General features: G+C 33.8%; 1 protein-coding gene and 1 long non-coding RNA gene across 4 annotated transcripts; one reads left to right on the top strand and one right to left on the bottom strand.

Annotated features, from left to right (window-relative positions):
• Positions 1–840: 840 nt before the first annotated feature.
• On the bottom strand, positions 841–7,232 carry LOC126846653 (carotenoid isomerooxygenase-like). Of its 3 annotated transcripts, none has more exons than XM_050586359.1 (11): positions 7,135–7,232; positions 5,614–5,818; positions 5,283–5,394; positions 5,073–5,219; positions 4,605–4,749; positions 4,109–4,253; positions 2,870–3,102; positions 2,617–2,793; positions 1,522–1,761; positions 1,298–1,396; positions 841–1,194 (listed from the first exon to the last, which is right to left on the bottom strand). In XM_050586359.1, exons 2-11 carry the CDS (start codon positions 5,801–5,803, stop codon positions 1,015–1,017), a joined length of 1,668 nt encoding a protein of 555 aa, XP_050442316.1. In that variant the 5' UTR covers positions 5,804–5,818; positions 7,135–7,232; the 3' UTR covers positions 841–1,014. The 3 variants fall into 3 exon arrangements, with proteins under 3 accessions (XP_050442316.1, XP_050442315.1, XP_050442314.1); XM_050586358.1 differs by lacking the exon at positions 7,135–7,232 and adding an exon at positions 6,101–6,296; XM_050586357.1 differs by lacking the exon at positions 7,135–7,232 and having other exon boundaries at positions 5,614–6,034.
• Positions 7,233–7,916: 684 nt separating this feature from the next.
• On the top strand, positions 7,917–9,664 carry LOC126846730 (uncharacterized). The gene is made up of 3 exons (XR_007686921.1): positions 7,917–8,168; positions 8,268–9,192; positions 9,286–9,664. It is a non-coding gene; the product is annotated as an uncharacterized LOC126846730 (long non-coding RNA).
• The last annotated feature ends 4,515 nt before the right edge of the window (positions 9,665–14,179 follow it).

The raw sequence follows: 14,179 nt of genomic DNA, 5'->3' as shown, positions 1-14,179 counted from the left end.
GAGTCCTAGTTATTGAACTAATAATTACACATCACAGTTTAACCTTTAATTTAAGATGTTGTAAAAAATTGCCTATACTTTAATACTTAAAAATGGGCGGTGCGACGCCCTCTTAACGTCGGAAACAACCCAACTAAAAACTATGAATCAATTGTACAAAGGTACACTTTCAACGATAACTTATCAGAGGCCGTCTTGCGATCAAATTTAAATCAACATTTTTGGGCGAAAATTATTCGGCTAAGTGCTAAGCCAATAATAAAATGTTTAGGAACCAATGATGTAAACAAAAGTATACAATATATATGTATTTTAATTTATAACTCCAAGTTAATATTCTATGGTCTAATTTTTGTTTAACATACGCTTTTGTATGCTGTTCATCAGCACTGACCACTAATATTCAGTCGTTTTGCTCCGATTCAATAAAAATTATTAAAATAACTAATAAGTTGCAGTACATGCAAAAGCGTTGTCCAATAAAGCGTTGTTCCTGTCGATACAAAACTACACAAAATGAAAATGTCTATTTGCTTTAATATAAGCGAAAAGGTTTTCATAACATATGAATAAGAAGTTTTCATTTTTTTTGTTTTGAATTATTGATTATTCTTTCAAATACATCCGACAGTAGTAGTAGCCAAAAGTTGGTTGGTGGCTATAATTTGTGAGTCATAAGTCATAACATAAGGCCAGTCGAGTTCATAAGCTTAACAATAAAACGGTCCAAAGCATTCCAAATTTAAAAAAATTCTAAAACGCCATACATAACCGCTTTTAAAAGATCTTCAACATTTTATTGAATACAACATAATATTAGGTAGCAGTTTATTGACTGTGTAACATCGAACGTGTGTACATTAAATCATTCAATTCAATAAAATACATTACGGTACATTTAACTAGTGTAACACTAGTTAAATGCTAGTGTTCGACGGGTGAATTGTACACGTTCTTATGACTATACTTAAACGGCAGATATAAACTTTTGGAAAATGGAATTAAGTAGTTTGCTCAGACCGTTCTCAATGCGTACCACCCGTGTAAGCATTTTGGCACTGGCGATTCTGTGTCAAACGTTACCCGGCCCAATTCTTTCAAAGTTGTTGCGTCCAAAACTAAAACTCCTGTTCGACGTTGATGTTCAGTTCCTCCCCAGACAATCGAAGACAACACCACTCCGTCGTCCTCGTCCTGTACACACGAAAATTAATAATAACTTACAGGGTTTAGAGAAACTTTATTCACATATACAAATGAAGTTCCAAAAACGTACATAAATTACGGAGGTACTTACTTCAGCGTTGGGCGATGCGACGAAAATCGGTTCACTAGGGTAAACGTTTCGTTCACACCAAGTTATACACTTTTTGTTGACAGTGTCTACTTTGATGATCTATTTAAAACAACATACAATGTAGCATCTTTTAACGTCGAATCCATCAGTGTGTTAGTTTTTGTAAAACTCTACACTATTTGGCACATTAAACATAATAATATATTTATATATAATATAAATACCGTGCCCGGATTTTGCGCGTCCACGTCCGACGAAATGGCGTAGAAAAACCTATATTTATTGCCCGCCCTACAGTCGTTTATCCTGGGAGTTTCACATCCTAAATCGCACAGCGCCTCTGGCCATACGAACGGGTGTTGTGCCGCCAATCTACCGCCGTTTTTTTGGCCTGTCAACGGCAACACAAATCTAAGCGGCCGACTCCGGAACATGGCTGCATAATCCGGATTTTTGTTCAGGTTCTTATGAGACATTTGTAAAAAAAAAAAAAAAATTGTTTATTTGTTCATGTTAGTTTGTTAATTGTTTTTTTTATTTTGGGAACATTTTCTTCGTCCGACCGACTTAAAATCTAACTTGATCTATTAAAGGCGTTAGAAACTGACTGTTTTTCATGTTAAAAATATCTATATATTCATACCAACGTACTGGACGATCTAATAATTATGCTATAAGGACTTTTAAAGCGGGGTTGGATTTCTCATAGTTTCTTCTTTGGACCAAACTATCTTCACGACTTGAAGAAGAAAAACTTTAAAAGTTTGATAACTAAAAAAAATTAATATTTGTTTAACTCGAAATTAGGCGGCGTATTATTTAAAATGATATATTTTTGTTGAATATTGCCTATCCTCTGCCCCTTAATAAGTAACTCTTTCCAATCTCCTTGACAATAATGGATTCTGCAATACACATGCTACAACACCTCTAAGCTAATAATTGTACAAAAATCATCGCCATCGTAGTGTTTTTTTTTTAAGTATGTATTTTTGTATTGTTAGTATGTATAGTTTTTGGCGGGAAGGAGGGGGGCGGTGACGCTCTCAATCTGTGTTTTGCATTTCAACATCTCCTATAATTCAATTGTGTTTTTTTCTACCTACCGTGATTTTACATGACAATCGATCAAAAAAGGTTCGGTCGTGTTGAGGACACATAGGGGTATAGAATAGGATTGTAAGAGAAGAGGTAGACCGAATTATAGAAGTGGCTGAATGTTATAAATAATAGGACGGAGAGACGTATGGTATGAATGAAGATGTGTAAAAACGAGACGAGAATACTAGATTTGCTCTATGCTGATTTTGTAACATTACTTGTAACGCTTTGATGTACATGCAATCGAGCATGGCTGGATCTCGGTAACAGCAAATGTCGATCACCACGCTATCGTCGTTTTCGTACTGGTTGATGATGTGAAGGTAGAAAAAAGACTCGGCCTCGTACGTCGCCACCGTTTGTCCGTCGGCTCGAGAAATCAAATGAATTAAAGTCTAAAAAACATGTAGATATATTATATGCACTACTGTTGGATCACTTAGATCACACGGAGGCCGAGCTGATGTTTACCGGATGGTCTGGGAACCATTTAAGAGCAGAAGACAGCGGTTCTCCGTTGAATCGGTTCACCAGCGCCGTCGGTATGGACACGCTCAACGGTTGTTCGACTATGACAAAGTAATGTTCGGTCATACCGAACGTGTGCATGTAGCCCGGGTGCAAAGGCCACCGACACTTGACCAAAGCCACCACGTGCATTTGATCGAACATCCGGTCGGCACCGGCATGTCGTTGTCCGGTTTCTTTTTCCGGAAACAAAATCGCGTAAAAAAAAAAAACCATCAACACTCTATATGTACAGGGTTTTCCAGCATGAAAGGTAAGCAATAGGTGATTGGTCATCCGGGGGACCCCCCTTCAAATAAGTCCCCCGTTTTCTTTTTTTCGATAACTCAAAAATTGAAGATTTCGACAGTCAAGTAAAAAAGTAATGAATTAAAAAAAAAAAGTTATGCCCCGCTATTTAGTGCAAAAAGCTCACCTTACAAAGAGGGGTCACATCGTTTTCAGTCCCTTTCGGACCATAACTCAAAAAATGATAAGAGAAAAATGATTAGAGACCAGAAATAAATGATAAGTGATAAAAGATAAATGCTAAGACATAATTGATAAGAGATAAATTATGAGAGATTAGAGATAAATGCTAAGAGATAGGGGCTAAATGATAAGAGATAAACACAGATAAATATAATAAACTAGATTACTAACTAGCGATAAGAAATGAAGCCGGCGGTCCGCCATTCTGGTGGAATTTAAGTGTGTTTTCAACGCATATTATATCTGTATATATTATTATATCAATATTATATATATCTGTGATTGTTTTAAACATATATTATTCTAACGTGATAAGGTTCTAATTTACACCAAGATGGTGGAAAGTGGCTGCTTCAATCCTCTTTATTGGTGACATGTACAGTTAGCAATCTAGTTTATTATATATATCTGTGGAGATAAATGATTAGAGACTAGAGATAAGAAATAAATGATAATATAAGTGATAAGAGCAGAGTTAGGGGCTGAAAAAGACTGAAAATGATGTGACCCCTCTTTTAAGGTGAGCATTTTGCACTGAATAACATGGAATAATTGTTTGTTTTTTTAAACCTTCAAGTTTTGAGTTATCGAAAAAATGAAAACGGGGGCTTATTTGGGGGTCCCCTAGATGTCCAATCACCTATTACTTACCTTTCATACTGGAACACCCTGTATAACAATATTCAATTAGGTTTTAATTGTTTTATATACCTGGATCGCACCGAGGAAAACGGACCACGCCATAGTAAGGACCGTCTATTTTGGGAATAGTCGCCAAATTGTACACGTCCCCGTTGGACGCCAAAAGTGGATGCGCAGTGTGGTGCACTATGGCCATTTTCTTAGCAATATTAACCTGAAAACGTGACGACAATCAAAGTATTTAACATAAGTATCTTTACACGCATAAGCGAAACTACAGCCGGTAGGCCCCATAGCACTCCCTAATATCGAGCGAAAATATATTTAAAAAAAAAAAAACTCTAAAAATGTATAACACAACATAATGTGGGAAATTTAACGACAATAATTGTTTATCGGTTTGTTTTTACAAAATAAAACCCGGTAGCGCCAATGGGAAATAATCTCAGGGGAAGGAAGATGCTGTTTCGAATTTTTTTTACTAAAAAGGTTTTGAAAAAACTCGCCAAAATTTCAGTGATCAATGTGACCAAACTGTAAATTCACATTAAAATACAACACTTACATTATTGATCGTTTCCAGGGTCTTGGGATCTATTCTGATCATAACGGGAAACTCCGTCAACGCATAATATTCATCTCCAATCGGATATATTGATATCATTGCGTTATCTGTTTCGTCGGAGTTCCAATTGAACACATTGGCAAACCTGAAAAATACAAATAGGAATCAATGGTTACTACATATTTTGTCTCACATGAATTTTGCCCTTGACAAAAAAGTTTATCCGTACGTTTCTGTTGTAAATACGAATAATAATGTTCAAAATGAGTTGTTAATTGTTAAGTGCAGTTACGTTAAAAAATGTATGATTGTAGCAAGGTTGATTAGGCAGCGGTAATTTTAAAACTAGGAATAAAATCTCTGAATGATTAACTAATAATAGAACAGGTACAATGGTAAACAGTAAACGGTTAACATTTAACGTCTCAAACCAGTGGTCTGTGATAAACAACAATATTTAACAATTACCTGTGGAAAATCGTTTGACACGGGTCTGGGCAAGCTTTAGTTCCGAACTCAGTGACGACAATCCTCTGAGCTGCGTGGTTTTGTTTGTAAGTATTGGATTTCAAAAATCTGCATTGGTACGTCACTGTGCCGTTATCAAATGCAAATCTGTTTGAGAAGACTGAAATTCTGTACACGAGTGTATGAAATAAGACAATGATGTGCACATACCTGTGTAGTAGAGCTGAGCTATCGAATAAGTGTTTGAATTCAAATTTCCCGACACGCGTGCAACCTGGTCCGTTTCTTAGCAGTGATCCGGTTAACCATTTTGGTATTTTACCTGTCACACGACGTTCACGATTATTATTACACTTGTATGTGTGACATAATATGTATTTTTTTGTTTTTTAAATCAATAGTATGACCTTGACAACCGGGATAAGAGGCTGAACAAACTATGATTTGTGCATATGTATTTACCACATGAAAAGAAGATACCATTAGTATGAGAAACAAACAGTTCGTCTCGAGTTGTATTGTTAGCAAAAAAATCGCTCACCTATGGTTTTGCCATGAATCGGACTAGTAGTCTCTTTTGTACAACTTCGAAGCCATATAGAATTGTCGCAGTTCGGGTACAGGTCTTCGCCGGTGTTTAATTTTCTTACCAACGCTTCCCTGTCTTCGTCGTCGAGTCTTGGGAATAAATCTTTGATCGTCGCTGGGTGCACGGTACCCGACAGAGCCATCAGATGCTTCAAGTTCTGCACAATCCAAACCCGATACTTTTTACAACGCTTTAAAGCCGACTTTATTTTGGTTATCATGTTATTTGTTTCACTATGGTCGCCAAGTGCGCATTATAAACGTGACTAGCAAACGTAGTACTAATGGGCGACACGCGGTTGTGCTTTAAACAGTCAACTGACTGTATAACTGAAGGTATACACGTTATTGGATTACGATTTATATACATAATATATATATATGGATTTTTGTAAGGTTTCCGAAGAAATAAAGGCCGCGATTTATCTTGGTCGACTTACCAAACGACAAAACGTTTACAGCGGTGATTTGTATACAAGTTGCATAGCGTTATGGATTTTATTACCCGATCGATAAAAATAAAAAATTGAAAAATCCAATTAAGTACCATACGAATTACAACACGAGTCCTTTAGTCGTTTGCGGACTAAGAGAACTTGAAAATTGTACACTTATCTTTGTTGTTGCATTGTTAACCGAATCTACTACCGAAATGAATGTGTGTGTTTCATTCTCGTGTGCTACCCGCAGCGTTGAAAATAAATCGATTGGCCTTTTTCCATATTATGACGTAAGTCCTAAGAACATCTCATAAACGATACACGGTTATTATATAAAAAACAATATCTAAAATATAATATACATGTTGAGCAATTTATGTAACGGTTTTGTCTTTTTATTCCACTAATGTGATTAATATTTGTACAAGGTCACAAAAAACAAAAAAAACAAAATGTTTCCATAAAAATATATATTTTGGTTATTACAATAATATGTGTCGCATGCGGTCTGTTTTTAAGGGGTTTTGTATAGGAAAAATTTAAGAAAAAAAAGGTTGTAATGAATTACTACCATGTCGCTTGTCGCATTTGTCTCTGTTAATTTGTATAAGCTTCGAGCAGTTCAAGGTATTATTTTTTAATTTAAATATTTTTTTCTACGAGTAAAAGCCGTTTTGAATAATTTTAGAACAAAAAGCCAGACAAAATTTCGACTACATAGGACGGTCAAATTTCAATTCTGTAAAGAGATTAGAGTGTTTTGGCTATAAACATTTTAGTTTATTGCAATTAAATGAATACAATTTTCAATTTTTTTTCCCATAAAAAAAGCAAAAAATTAAAAATCTGTTTCCTGCATAACCTAGTAAAGTTGCCAAAGAACTTTTATATCGAAATTTTACGCACAATGTTATTTATTAAAAAGGCTTAACGCCGAGTAAAGATTAAGTGATTGATAAAAGTGTATTAAAATGAACGGAAAGCAATATAAATATGATATATGTATTTTAATATAAAGGTTTTAAACCTGATACCTGGTGGTCCTTTGGTAATCCGGTGATAGAGCAGCTAAAGTGACACACACACACAATATAAAAAGAGCCGAATAATTAGGTAATTATTAAATGAGATATTAGAGCTTAGATAGTAAGATGTCAATTAATTAGTATATCCGTGGATACGAGTGCTGTCCATCGGTATGAGACGCACCACTCCCTCTCCTCTAAGTTTTATATTCGAGTAGGCTAGAATCATAACTCGCATAATCCAAAAACCATATTTTTCAAAAAACGCAAAAAAATCAATTTGCATTTATATCTGTTTTCATACCTACTAACCACAATTGCACGGGTTAATCCAGACAGGTTTTTTAAGGATTTTAAAACAAATTAATAACACGTTCGGATTCAGCTTTAAAAATCCTATAAGACAGTGTTGTTGACACCTGTCATTTTCTCTTTTCGGATCATGTAAGTTTTGATTCTAGCCTACTCATTTATAATGCACCCCAAGTGTAAATTGTCTCAAGAATAAATTTGAGATTAAATTAAAAACAGTTTATATATGGTTTTACGACCCGTGCAAATTGTTTAAAGTCGTTATGGACAAATAGTATAATTTAATTCAAGAATTTCGCAAATAATATGTACTTGAATTAGTATATAAATTATGCATGGAAAAAAGTGTACATTCAAAAGGTTACCCGGCCTTGCCCAATACAGGTCTGAACACGTAATGCGTCCCAGATCCGGTTACCTTTTATGGTTTAAATAGCCAAGCAAAAAGGATCCATCAGTGAGACGATTCTATGCACCGAAGCTGGAAGCATCTTTTGCGAGACGCAGAACGACATACCAACATCTTTTGCATTATTGTATGGTACAAATATCTGTAAAGTATTATTTTAAAAGTGTTTGTATATTTTGTTTATATGTTCAGTTTTAGTGAATATTAATAATAAATATCATTAAATATTATTGCAACGCGGCAATATTTGTTCAAAATTTCAACTACAACCTACAATCGTTATTTCTGTTACGCTCTTAATTTCAAAAGGGCTCATAACAAAGTATATTTTTTATTTTTTTTATTTTTTTTTTATTTTTCAAAAACAATCTATACAAATATGTATGTACAATAAGTTTTTTTTTTATCTAAATTATAACAGGGCATGTATATCTTGAAAAGGAAGCTACCCATTGGTAACACCTCTAAACAAAATATAACAATGGTAATATGTTATTATTGAGGCAATTAAACATTTACATTAATTACTTTATTTTTGTATGTTCAGAATTTGTGTAAGGACTATACCTCCCCCCTCCTCCCAAAGAAATGCTCATCATGCTACACCTACGCACCCTTCCGTCCAAAATCACAAAATATTGCCTATCCAACGACAAAGACATTATTTATTGTAATTTTATAAAATATATTAATTTTCGTTTTCATATAAAATATATTCATGAATTATTCATAAACGATACTGTAAAAACCACATTTCACAGATCCAACGTCACAGCGGACGTGTAGATTAGACTAAAACGGATTCTGTTTTCTGTTGGCGCTAAACCTGTTAAAAAATTAGGTAATAATTTACAATGACCGCCACAAAAAAAAAAAAGTCATTACACCAAGGACAAGGTCGCAAGCGTGTAGAGAATAGCTTGTATAACTTGTCAACTGTCTACACGTCTAGTCTTCCAAATGAAAGTAAATTTATTTTCTCACAAAAAATCTTATTCATATTTTGCCAAGAGCCATACTGAGGGAGATGCGGGCGTGTAAAAGTCAAAACCAAGTTGTTGCAGTAGAAATTTAATGTTTATTGATGAATTTACCAAGAAATAACGGAAAAAGTAAATGTATCATTTCAACGACGAAATAGGAAAAATAAATGACATATTCTTCTTCGACCCTGGCGCATCCGAAGACAAGGTTGCTGAAGCAGAAGAAAAGCTGTTTATGTTGGTCTACCAGGCGCCAGAAGAAATTAATCTTCGACTTCGACGTGCAGCGTTCATCAAGGCTTCACAACTAAGCTGAAACCTGATTGGACAGCCCTACAACCGATAGAAACCACGATGGCAGCGGTAAGGCCCGTTAAGCATGATGAATTTTCATACTTGCATTTGTGTGATACACATTTTTCGACAAACTACAGTAGTGTGTTTTCTTATTTACAGATCCAGCAACGGCTTCTTCCAAACTTTGACAGAAAAATAAAATTTTCAACCATGAAATAGGGATGGACCCCAAGGGTGGTGATGGATGCCTCGTCCCACTGACCCTATAGCTCCGGACTCATTAAGAAATTATATATTTCTGCGAAGGACATTGTGGCTGCAGAAAAGCACTTGTCACGGTGTTTGTACAAATGGTCCTCCTGGACAGGACATGCAAGATGGCAGTGATGACCTTGAAGATAGGATTATTGATAACACAACCATAATAATGTTAGTAATCATGATGATCATAATGACGATGTAAGCCTGTAAATAGTGTTTTGAAATATTATACCTACCAGTTTTTCCTTAAGTATTTTCGATTTTTTCATCACCTGCTCTACACAACTTCCTTAATAGTAATAAGTTGGGCAGACTCTTAAAGGGGTAGGAAATTAAATTTTATCTTCAAGTATTGCTCCTAAGCAAAACACGAATAGAACCTATTTGTTGAAAATTAAATTTACTTTCAATTTGTATAGAGTGACTTTTTCGCTGAGACCCTAAGTTTTCTAGATATTTATGAAAAACCAAACGTTATACCTTGGGGTCACGAGGGCGACTTTTGGGTGTCACATACCTTAATTAATTTGCACATTCCATACATCCTAGACATCCGAGTACCTTAGTAGAGGCACATTTGCAAAGTGTCCCGGCGATATTTGTTAATCAGAGTTCGGCTAGGGATAATCCCATCAATTTTATTGGTGACACAATAAGGTTACTTGTTTAAACAAGGGCTTACTAGCATTTAGTACTTAAGTTGTCTTTGTCCTGTTGACGTCAATATTTGCTTGTAACGACCACAAGGAAAACGCGTAGATTGTACTGTTTTATTTAATTTGCATATTACTATATAACCCTTTAGTGAGACTATCTAGTCGTTCAACGTGATTGGAACCATCTTGTATGTATAACATATTTACTATGACTACCTATACTGTTAAACTAAGATTAAAGATGCTATTTCAATTGCATGTGAAAGAGGAGTGAAATGTTTAGAGCCGCGTTACTTTTATAATATTAGAGGTAATAAGTATAAAAAATTATCAATATCGAAAAAACTCGAATGATAAAGATAAAACGAGTTTTCGCTATTATCGGTGCAATACTGCAACCGCGAAGGTCACCTTAAGTTAAAATGTAGGACAAAAGGGGAAAAACCACCGAAATTTGTCTAATCTTACTTATAATCGAGGTGGGTACTGTTAAACGGGAATATGACTATAGTGTCAAAGTGGTGTACTCATATTGTATAAAAACAAAAACACGAGATTAAATTTTGCAGAAAAAGCAATTGTAATGAACAAAAAAAAGCCAGTACAGTGGCGTCGGGACATAGTGGGGACGGATAGGTCACAGGTTTACAGATTTTATTATAAAACTGAAAGTGATAAAATCAATTTTAAATAAACGCTTCGTTTCGAATCTGTGGATAATATGTTCAAACCAGTTATAGCGGTTTAGAAGATATCATGGGACCAGCAATAATGTACTTAAAATTTAATATTTAGTCTTGTGCAGCAGGGTGGATACGATAAGGGTTGATCTATAAAAATGTACTGTCATAGTTAGTTACTCATATATCGTAATTAACAATATAATGAAACTATTTTCATTACCTGTTGACTGTTGATTCACACACACATAGCAACCTAGAAACTGACTACGACCAAAGTGTATATTTACCCTAATTTTGGTGTTTTTCCTTAATAAAAAAAAAATTTGACACAAGATTTTTAAGAAAATTGTATACGTATAGTTCCATTTTAGATCTACCTTTGGTCTGATTTTCACATCTAAATCTCAAAAACTGCTTGAAAAACTGAAATAAAGAAAAAAATTCTATCCCTTCTAAGGGAAAGGGTTTATAATAAATTGTTTTGGTTTGTTAATGTTTATCGATAGTACTATGTTTGAAGAAAAATTCATATAAATTTGGAACTTTTTCGACTATTTTTGAAAAAGTTATAGAGCATCGTAATTTTAAGTTGAAAAATTTGTACATTTTTTGGGTGATTTTCTCGATTTTGATGGGGAAGGGGTGACTTTTTTTAATTTGTGGTATGATTTCTAATCTATAGAGTTGCTACGCGTAGAAATCGGTTCACGAGATATCGTGGGTCTAGACACAAAAATAAAAACACATCATTGTAAAAACAGTAACGTCTCAGCTAAAAAAAACGGGTGTAATAATTCTGACAATAACGACAACTGCGACGAAAACGTTTCAGGTTCAAATCGACGGGTTCACACAAAAGAAGTAAATCTAGTTTTTTTTTTATTGACTCGTCAGTCAAGTTTTTGGTCGGCAGATAGGCTCAAATGATTATAGTTAAATTTAATTCACCTAAAGGTGATCTTTTCATATAAATTGACGCAAAAATGCGTCTTAATTAATATACGTCAATACAATTTATTGTGGGTAGATAATGAATTGAACGTGTGACGTGGGGTTTCACAATGTCTGTTTTATGATTCTCACGTCAAACCAGCATTTTGGATGAAGATATTTTCTAGTTTTTATTCAGGCAGTAATAACGAAGGACACGTTCCCAGGGCACAACGATTGGGGGGGGGGGGCAACGTGACAATAGCAAAAAATCTATAATGAGCCTGTCAAACTAGCTGGATACGTTTTAGGGGTAATCCAACACTTTAGTTTTGACTTCAATGAAACAAAAATAATCGATAATTTTTCGCGAAAACTGGACAAATGTATTTTTAGTGTTTCGGATATTAAATATAATAGAGTTAAAACATTTAATTAAAATGAAACGATAATGGAATGTATTTACTCTTGATAAATAACAAAGAAGCGATTAACACTGAATTATTCACATTGAAATATTTATAATATTAAGTATGATACACCACGTGTGTGCTAACTGCACGTGTAACTGACAACTGGACTAAATTAGATATTGAATTGATGAACGGCGCGGCAGAGTAGGCTGATACACTATCGTCGATGCTTCTAGAATTGCCTATACTATGCCCCTGGCATGTTTATAGAACGTTCCTTAGTCTTGGCGTGTGTGATAATGTATTCTTGTCAACACGTTCTTAAAACAAAACAAGGCAATTATGGATGTATATTATGATAGTTTTTATTTTTATTTGTAAAAATAATTTTTGATTGTTTATTTTTATGTTTTGTTTAAGAGGGCGTCGCACCGCTCATTTTTAAAGAGTAAAGTATAGGCAAATTTTTACAAAATCTTAATTTATAGGTTAAACTGTGGTGTGTAATTATTAGTTCAATAACTAGGACTCTATTTTGGTAGTTAATTTATTTTTTGGACTATCACAGCATCCTTGAAAGCGATTTAAAAATGTTTTTTCATCTCTATATGTTTAAGCAGACTGAAAATAACTCGCTTAATTTTGGATTTAGAGTAAAAGCACCCATTATAAAATTAAAAGAGAACAATATTTCGGAAAGCAAAACGGTGCGTTTTTTTCCAATACTCTAAGTATAACGCTTAATACATATTTTAGAAATAACGACTATATTAACATTTTTAAATGACTGTAACTTTTCAAAAAATGTTTTTTTTTTTAAATGCACCGTCTTGCCCTCTGGAATATTGTTTTCTTTTAATTTTATAATGGGTGCTTTTACTCTAAAACCAAAATTAAGCGAGTTATTTTCAGTCTGCTTAAAGATGTTTTTACCACTGAAAATCACCGGTGCGACGCTCTCTTAAACAATTTATATTTCACTTTTGTATCTTATATTTCTCAATACTATATATTTGTTATATTTAATTACTGTACTTGAGCCTTTGTCGTAAATTCAAATAGCACTAATAATAATAATAATAATAATAAAATAATGTAATAATAATATATAATATTGTACAATATTATAAATAAATAATATTTATATTTATATATAAATAAGTTATTATTTTAGTACCACGGTATGCGGGAAATATGGAACGGAGTAGATAATTACTAGAATAACAAATTTACAATATTTGAATAAAAAATAATTGTCTTCTTATACATACAGGTTTTCTATTTTTTTTTTTGTAAATATAGTATGTATTATATTTATATGAAACGAATAAATGATAATTTTTCAAAAATTACTTTTTAAATTATTTAAATACAAAATCATTTGAATAATATGTAATCTAGATGATTATTTAGATAACCTTTTTGAACTCCAATGACGGCCATCAGCTCTGGCCATAATTTCAATACAGACATCACATACTCTCACAACCACACGTCTTGTTGACGATTCTGACTTTTTGACAAGTCAAACTGTCTTAGTTGAGCACATACATTGTACAATATGATATTGTTCGGTAGTACAATAAAGATACGGATCCTTTGCGTCATACATGAAAACAGAATAAACTCGAAATGAGTTCAACGAGTCTGAAGAAAACGTAGTATTCATGTACCCGCGTTACGCAGCTGCTGTCTTTCCATTACAAAACATAGACAACTGGCCACATAATTCTTGGCCAAACACGGACAGTCCCCTATAGTTTTTCAACTCTCTATTATGCAAGTAAAATAATTGTTCACGTTAAATATTATCCATGGAGAAAACAGAGAATGCTTTTTCGTATATCAAGTCGATTAATAATCACCTGTTGTCGCCTTTTAAAAAAACCTGGCGGTTGTTACGGATATAAAGTTTATAGGCATACATGGAAACTATATAATATTATGTCAGTTTAAATAATAAAAAAATATAGAAAGAATAATAGTTTAAACTACAAGTAGTTGTAAGTTTGTAAATATGCAAGTAGGTCACGCGTGTGCGTATGTATACATATGGCGTGTAGTGTAAAAAGTCATTGTTCAGATAGTTAGCTTTGGCCGTCGTAGTGCT

Source organism: Adelges cooleyi, unplaced genomic scaffold (genome assembly GCF_023614345.1).
Source record: "Adelges cooleyi isolate 19-005CV unplaced genomic scaffold, UGA_ACOO_1.1 ACOO_flye_CR_arks_rails_tigmint_CR_PRNA_9, whole genome shotgun sequence".
NCBI classification, from domain to species: Eukaryota; Metazoa; Arthropoda; class Insecta; order Hemiptera; family Adelgidae; genus Adelges; species Adelges cooleyi.
The sequence above is the reverse complement of the archived record's forward strand: the minus strand, read 5'-3'. Positions and strand labels throughout refer to the sequence as shown.

What these genes read in the sequence shown, in the direction of transcription:
- LOC126846653 (XM_050586357.1), bottom strand. Translation starts at nt 5,881, where the DNA reads ATGATAACCAAAATAAAGTCGGCTTTAAAGCGTTGTAAAAAGTATCGG. An exon ending in TGTCAAACGATTTTCCACAG is followed by an intron (nt 4,750 to 5,072) that starts GTAATTGTTAAA and finishes TGTATTTTTCAG; the next exon opens with GTTTGCCAATGTGTTCAATT. An exon ending in TGTACATCAAAGCGTTACAA is followed by an intron (nt 1,762 to 2,616) that starts GTAATGTTACAA and finishes ATGTCTCATAAG; the next exon opens with AACCTGAACAAAAATCCGGA.